Source organism: Zea mays, chromosome 9, assembly GCF_902167145.1.
Source record: "Zea mays cultivar B73 chromosome 9, Zm-B73-REFERENCE-NAM-5.0, whole genome shotgun sequence".
NCBI lineage: Eukaryota > Viridiplantae > Streptophyta > Magnoliopsida > Poales > Poaceae > Zea > Zea mays.
In genome coordinates, this window is record NC_050104.1 from 150,666,252 (window position 1) to 150,674,028 (window position 7,777).

The window sequence follows — 7,777 nt, forward strand, 5'->3', positions numbered from 1 at the left end:
GAGCATCTCCAAGAGCTCTCCATAAAACGACTCCTCAAAATCAGTTTTAAGGGATATCTAAATAATAAGTGGGAGTAAATTTTAATCCTTTCTCTAACAGGTCCCTTAAAGCAGCAGTTTGTTTCTGGGGAGCCCAAAAAAACCCTCATTTGTAGCTACAAATGAGGGAGTTTTAAGGGCTATGAAAAAGTTGGGGGCGCTTTAGGGGAACTGTTGGAGACATGTTTTTGTGTTTTTCCCAAAAAAATAGATTTAGGGGAGACTTCTGGGGAGCTTTTGGAGATGCTCTAACGATTTCATCCTTGTATAAGGTTCTAAACACAAAACATTTTTTTACAGAGGCATGCGCCGCAACTAGGGATGCTAAAGAATCACAATCCAAATGTTTATGCACAACTTGTTTGAACATTTAACTATTTTGATTTAAAAATAAATAGAAATAAAATCTAATTCTAATATAAATTGATCATTAAACTTTATAGTGTAAATTTAAAATCTCGATATTATCTCTAACCGCAACTCAAAATTTACCTCGGTACCTCTGTCAAAATCTCACCCCACTCGTCGTCAGGGCAGAGCCGGCCACCGCGCTGTTCCGAGCCCGCTAACTGCAACGGTTAAAATGCGTACGGCGTCGTCGCGTCCTCACACCCCCGCAAGGCCACAAACACCCGCGCTCGTCGCTGTCTCCTCCTCGCCTTTTGCCCCGCATCGCGTCTCGCTGAAACCCTCTCGGTCACCGCCGCTGTCGATCAGACCCGGCTGTAGCTCAGGGACCCCGTCGCTGCAGTATCCTCCGAGGGTCGTTGGCGGGGGAGTCGTCGTCGTCGTATTTGGCTGCCGGAATTCGATGCGCCACGGAGCGGGCGAGAGGACCTAGTTGAGTTGAATACGGCAGCGACGGGAGGACGTGATGCCGGGGGTGGCGTCCGCAGCGGGATCGGGGATCTGGTCGCGCCGGCGGGACGAGATCACGTTCGATCGCCTTCAGAAGGTACCATCGCGTGCCCTCTGCTTCGTTCGTAGCCAGAGCTCGATCTGGGTGGTGGGCATTGGGGGGGGGGGGGGGGTACGTCCCCTGCTGCCCCGGCGTTGTTTCTGGGACGAAGCTGGTGCCCTGATCCTCCCTTGGATTGATTAGTTGCTCTCAGCTGTCAGCTCCTGAGTCGGGACTCGGGAACAAGCTGCATGGACATGTTGGTTTGGGGACTCGATTTAAGGGAATCATTTGCTGGTTTCGGGATTTTTTATGAGTCGAGGTTTCATTTGTGCGGTAAATTCTGTTGGCGGAGTTCAATCAGATTACGCTTGTTGCTGCTTCTGATAAGCACAATTTTGACCTTTTGTAGCAGCTCATTTGTACTGTCTTTGCGTTAATTCTAGTGTATTGCTCTGAAGATATGGTGAGCCCGTGACCGTATACCTGCACTTTTGGTTCGTACCGTGGTGGAGAGTGAGTGTGTGTGTTGGGGGGGGGGGGGGGGGGGGGGGGGGAGGAATCTAGCTAGGGTTCTCATTCTGCTCTGTATGAAATTTGACTGGCTTGTGCTGTTTCCATTACATAGTAGTGTTCATTTCAAACAATTGAGGCACTTGATTCCAATTGTTTCATTTCAGAATTGAGTGTTCTGTCCTGATGTTTAATTTGAGTGTTATGTAAAGTTCTGCTCTGGCATCTGGCAATAATGCCTGTCAATGATGCCTGGTAGGAATACTGCTTATATTAAAAAAATGACATGGAAAGTCAGGAGTGTAAACTGCAGCCTCAAAGAGGAACACATGATTCAAAAACTTTTATTAAGTTACTATGAAATGAAAATTTCAGGTTGTTATGGGTCTTAGTTAATTCCAACGAACACATGGAGTCTTCACTCTTAGCACTTCCTATTATTTTCTTTCATTGTAGCAGGTATAGCTGCTAGTAGAATCATACTGGACAAAACTGGTGATTGCACTCAAATAATTAAAACAAGTTTTCGCCCATTCCATTTTGGTACTGTCACATGTTCTGTAATCTTCTTCAAGGTTTGTGCCATGTCTTTTATGATGACCTTGCATTTGAATTACTAGAGCTTGCTTCACCATCACCTTTATTTGAGTTTGTAACATTGCGCCACCCTTGAATAGGATTGTGATTGATCATTATTTTGTAAGTAATGTTCTTATTAAGCTGTTTCTATCATCAAGTTCATTCCACTGGGTATTATTTTTCAGCAACTAAGTTCTCAATTGAGGAAGTGGCTACTTTTTGGCTGTGAATTGATTTTTTTTCAGTTCTGGAATGACTTGCTTCCTCAAGCACGGCAGGAACTCCTCAAATTAGATAAGCAAACTCTCATTGAACAAGCACGCAAGAATTTCTACTGCTCAAGGTGCAATGGGTTGCTTCTGGAAAGTTTTGCACAAATTGTTATCTATGGGAAGTCACTGCAGCAAGAAGCTTCAGATATTGGTCATCTGAGGACAGCTATTGAATTAAGAATTACACATGGAGAGCAAGATGGCGCTCAGGACCCATCAATCCATCCCTGGGGAGGCCTTTCAACCACAAAAGATGGCTTCCTTACGCTTCTTGACTGCTTTATAAAAGCAAAATCATTACGGGTGCTTCAGAATGTAAGTGTGCAGTAACTTGGGTTTCTTATTTTCTGTCTGTGCTCTATTGGTGACTACATGATTAAGAAATAATTTTCTATTTTGTATATTGGGTCCTTTGTGTTACTTTATTTGAAGCAATCAGTAAATATGATCGGTGGTGTTTACTCTGAAGTTTTAGTTCTAGGTTGGTCGTTTAACCCTCTAGTAGCCTAATGCAGTTTGGCCTTGGAAATTTAATCAGGTCTTTGACAATGCACGGGCAAGAGAAAGGGAACGGGAAATGCTTTATCCTGATGCCTGTGGTGCAGGTGGCAGAGGATGGATCAGCCAAGGGATGGCTAACTATAGGGGTCATGGAATAAGAGAAATGTGTGCTCTACACACTGCCCACCTTTCATGTACTACACTGGTGGATTTCTGGTCAGCGCTTGGTGAAGGAACTAGATCATCTCTTCTGCGGATGAAGGAGGAAGATTTCATTGAAAAACTTATGTACAGGTGAGCATAGGCATTTAGATTACCAACAAAAGTAACAAAGTTAACTAGTGAGTTTATAACAATCTGAAGTTTTGTGTCCAACACAATGCAATGCAATCCTTCCTTAGAAGGAACCTTGCAAGTACTTGTAAGGTGCTGTGATCGGAAGTGCTACTGTGCTACTTCCTGCTGCTGCTTTGCAGCTTCCAGATTTTCTTGCTATCGGTGCTGGCTGGCTGGTGTTTTTGCAGCTGCAGCCGCAATCTCAACTGATCAGAGTATTGAATGCTTCAATAGTACATAGGGTAATAACCTGATGATTTTTGTGATATTACTGATTAGTTCTGTCTTGTTCTGTTGGATGTTCAAGTAACTTTTTTTCCTACTAGTCCTAGTCTGCTATCTGCAGGGATTTCTCTAGTAACAATCTATCAGGTTAAAATTCGAACAGTTTGGTGGAAATTTCTGAACAGGTTTGATAGTAAGAGATTTTGCCGAGAGTGTCGAAGGAATGTTATCCGTGAATTCAAGGATCTGAAGGAACTGAAGCGCATGCAAAGGGAACCTCGCTGCACCAGTTGGTTTTGTGTTGCAGATACTGCTTTTAAGTGTGAGGTGAGGATGCGTTCCTAAAATCCAACTCACCAACAGAATTTCCGTTTGATTGCTTGGTAGTTGGTACCTTATATGCACTTCCTATGTGAGTCAAATCTGGTTGCTCTGATTTTCAGGTGTTTGAGGATGCTGTCGTAATTGATTGGCACCAGTGCTTATCAGAGCCAGATGAATCTTATGACCACTTTGAATGGGCTATTGGGACAGATGAAGGAGAATCCGATATTTTTGGCTTTGAAAATGTTGGAATGAATGCACAAGTCCACAGAAATGGAATCGATCTTGATCAGTTTGAGGACTACTTCATAACGTTGCGAGCTTGGAGGCTTGATGGCCAGTGCACAGAGCTGTGTGTAAAAGCACATGCATTGAAGGGTCAATCATGTGCTCACCACAGGCTAGTGGTGGGTGATGGCTTTGTGACTATGACAAAGGGTGAAAGTATTAGAAATTTCTTTGAGCATGCTGAAGAGGCCGAGGAAGAGGATGTACATCACTCGTCATTTATGGCTATGTCTTTAACTGAGATAGACATAAATAGGTCATTCATTTTTGGTGTCAAAAGATATCATTCTGATTGATGAAAATATGTGCAGGAAGACGATGCCATGGACAGGGATGGAAATGATTTTGATGGTGATGATGCCCATTCACAGAAGCATGCCAAGAGCCCTGAACTGGCAAGAGAATTTCTTTTGGATGCTGCTGCTGTGATATTCAAAGAACAGGTACTAACCAAAAAAAGTACTACAATAATTGAAAATCAATATTTGATATGATGGTTTCAACTTTCAACTCAAATGAAGGAAAACGACTTGATTTCTATTTTTGTGAACCTCAGCTCACAATTAAGATGGCTTAGCTAGCTGTATATTTAAGCTCACATCTTTTAGTTGGACCAGTTCACTAAGATATACTATCCTCCGAATGTGACTACTAAGGAATATATCGAATTATCAGTTTCTGTGGTTCATCTGAAATTCTGAATGTTATCTTACAGCAAGGTTGATTGTTACTTTTAGTACCTATAGAACATCCATGGCTAATATAGTTTCTAGTTTCTGCATTGTGTGGCTTTCAGATGTGGTTGTTTATTATGTACCGTAATTAACAGGATCTGACCATTACCTATTTAGATTTCAGAGAAATTCAAGCATTTATGCTCCAAAAATTAAGTATAAATGTCGATCTCTTTGCAGATTGAGAAGGCCTTCAGGGAAGGTACAGCACAGCAAAATGCACGTAGTGTTTTTGTGACCCTTGCTTTAAAACTTTTGGAACAGCGAGTTCATGTAGCATGCAAAGAAATAATTACGTTGGAAAAACAGGTGCTTATTATACCTCTAGATAAATTTCAGATAAGGTTGACTTGCTCATATTTGTGAACGTCAACTGTAGTTGAATTTATTGCAGAACAAACTTCTTGAAGAAGAGGAGAAAGAAAAGCGTGAAGAACATGAGCGCGGGATGAAGAGGAGAACAAGAGAGAGAGAAAAGAAGAACAGAAGAAAAGAAAGGCTGAAAGAAAAGGATCATAGTAAAGGAAAAAGACTAGTTGAATCAAAGTCACCAGACAATATTTCATCTTCAGCTCCAAGCAACTCCACAGCATCTATCAATGATTATTCGACAAATACTCTGGACTCAAGAGATTCAGGTACGGAAGAGGAATATAGTGCTGAAGGTGTGAATCTGTGCACTCCTGACAGCTGTGTGAATCAATCTTCATGTAAAAAAATTAATGGAGAAAACAGTGTCCACTGCAATGCAGTGACAGAATTTTCTCCAATGGACAACAGTGACATTTCTACATCAGATCAACCCAAGTCTTTGAGACGAAGTCCAAGATCAAGAGATTATTTTCCTCAAGATCAGTCATGTTGGTATGATGACTGCGGAGATGAGTCTGGAAGAATTGGTGAATTACGATGGAAGTCAAGGGAAAAGACAAGAGGTACTGATAGAAGTTGCAACACAGCATCCACCTCAAATAACAAGACAAGAGAGAGGCACTCATACAATTTTTGCAGCTGTGGCCATCCAGAAGACTATGGAGTTATGGACAGCTGTTTCTTGCCAACAGTTAGATCTGTCAGAGAGATGAAGATAGCAAGAAAATCAGGAGTTGAGAAACCTAAGGTGCAGTACAACAGATGCTATACATTGGATAGCTTTATAGTGCCAAAAGGAAACCATGCTGGTTGTACACAGAAAAATGCTATCCCAAAGCAAGTATGGGAGCCTATGGATGCTCGAAGGAAGACTAACTTACACAACACAGTTCATGATTCAGGTTCAATTAACGATGTTGATCCACTGAAACATGTGGTTTTTGATAACAGCGGATCTCATAAGTTCAGTGTAAGATGTGAATCACAGCCTCAGGCTTCTGAAAGTTCCAGGGATGTTTGTAATTCAGATCAAAGATGTGCAAATGGTGGGAGAAATCAAACTACTTCCTGTGCTAGTACTCTTATGGTAAATAAACAAAATTGTTACTCAGAAAATGATGAAGGCTCCAGGCATGATGTAGAGCTGATGACGAACTCTGCTAGTTCTGATAGCACCTCGTCATGCATGAGCCAGGGAGATAGGGAAAGCAGCTCCAGCAGTACAACCTCTTCGAGCGCTCAAAATCCGGAATCATCTTCTGAATCTGAGGAATCACCGGAGAGAATAAACAGCACAGTAGGTACACCATCATCAAGAGCTGCTTCACGGTCTTTGCTTGAAGCATGTGCAGGAAATGGTTTCAGAGAATACCAACCCAAGACAACCCGCCCAGCTCACAATGACATGTTTGGGTACAATGTATCCCCTGTCCAAGACCAGCTGCTGCATTACCAAATCACGCATCCACCTCAACAACCGCCAATAACAATGGGATTTCATGACCGTTCTTGGGCTGCACCAACGAATGGAAACTTTCAGTATGCTCGACCATCCCACTTATATTCTAGTCCGCTCGTATTCGGAGTACCTGGAAATCATTTTATTGATTATCCTTACATGGCTCCTGCCTTCAGCCATATACCTCCAGAGCCTATTCACAAGGCCGCAGGCAGCTTTAGAGCCGTGCCTCTGTCACTGCCTTTTCAAAACGGACATCGGCAGGTTGCTGAGCATACTCAGAGAGACATGAATCTAGAGAGGCACCCTTCGAAGTTGACTATGCTGACAGGCAAGGATCCCCCAGAAGACAAGAACAAGTCGGGACTAAAGTATCTCCCAGAAGACAAGAACAAATCATGGGAGGCGGATGCATCCTTCTCGTTGTTCCAATTCAACTTGCCAATAGCTTCGCCTGTAACACCATCATCGAAAGATAAGAGCGGAAAGTTGGCTGCAAGGACGCCACTGGTTGAGGTTCAACCTCAGCTTTGCTTGAGGGAACAGGCAGATGTGAAGCAGTATAACCTCTTCTCCTCGAAAGATAATGGTATATTTTCGTTTATGTAGATAAATTAAAAACTGTGACAAATCTGTTATCCTTCGTTTCTGCTGTCTCTTGCTGCACTTCGTGAATGATTTGTGTTCTCCGGAGAAAAATAAAGGCTGTTGGCATTTTCCTCTTGCTGTCTGTATCTTCGTTTACCTTTATGTTTGTTCCCGTGTGCGCTAAAAGCTAGCAAACTGTAATGCTGCTGACTCTTGATTTTTTTTATAGAACACATAGATTTGTGTTGGTTCATGATTCGCTCCTGAGAACACGTTAACCGGGAAATGAAAATACTTTCCAAATTTTAAGTCTCATAACAGCTGACCCGGAAATGGAAATACTCGTAAGTTCTAAATTGTAAAGTCGTTTTAGCAGTTATAAGTCAATTTATTTTTTTATTTTTTATAAGTTTATAGAAAATATAGATATTCGTAACATCAAACTAGTTTTTAGATATATCTTAAATATGTTTTGATAATGCTTTTATTTGTTATTGTAGATGTTAACAAATTTTTTTTGGCAAATTTTATTAAAATTAGATGTTTGAATTGAAATAAAACTAAGATAACACACAATTTAAAACAAAGGGAGCATATCTATCGGCAACCATTGTCGTGCAATTACACCTTAGGTACAAGCATGCAAGTG

General features: G+C 41.8%; 1 protein-coding gene across 6 annotated transcripts; it reads left to right on the forward strand.

Moving 5' to 3' along the window:
* Positions 1-574: 574 nt before the first annotated feature.
* Positions 575-7,376, forward strand: LOC103639389 (uncharacterized). Of its 6 annotated transcripts, none has more exons than XM_035962711.1 (9): positions 639-994; positions 1,910-2,025; positions 2,275-2,616; positions 2,840-3,096; positions 3,549-3,690; positions 3,807-4,178; positions 4,287-4,418; positions 4,890-5,018; positions 5,089-7,376. In XM_035962711.1, exons 4-9 carry the CDS (start codon positions 2,879-2,881, stop codon positions 7,147-7,149), a joined length of 3,054 nt encoding a protein of 1,017 aa, XP_035818604.1. In that variant the 5' UTR covers positions 639-994; positions 1,910-2,025; positions 2,275-2,616; positions 2,840-2,878; the 3' UTR covers positions 7,150-7,376. The 6 variants fall into 6 exon arrangements, with proteins under 6 accessions (XP_008660361.1, XP_008660360.1, XP_008660362.1 ...); XM_035962712.1 differs by having other exon boundaries at positions 640-994; positions 5,104-7,376; XM_008662139.3 differs by lacking the exon at positions 1,910-2,025 and having other exon boundaries at positions 575-994; positions 5,104-7,376.
* The last annotated feature ends 401 nt before the right edge of the window (positions 7,377-7,777 follow it).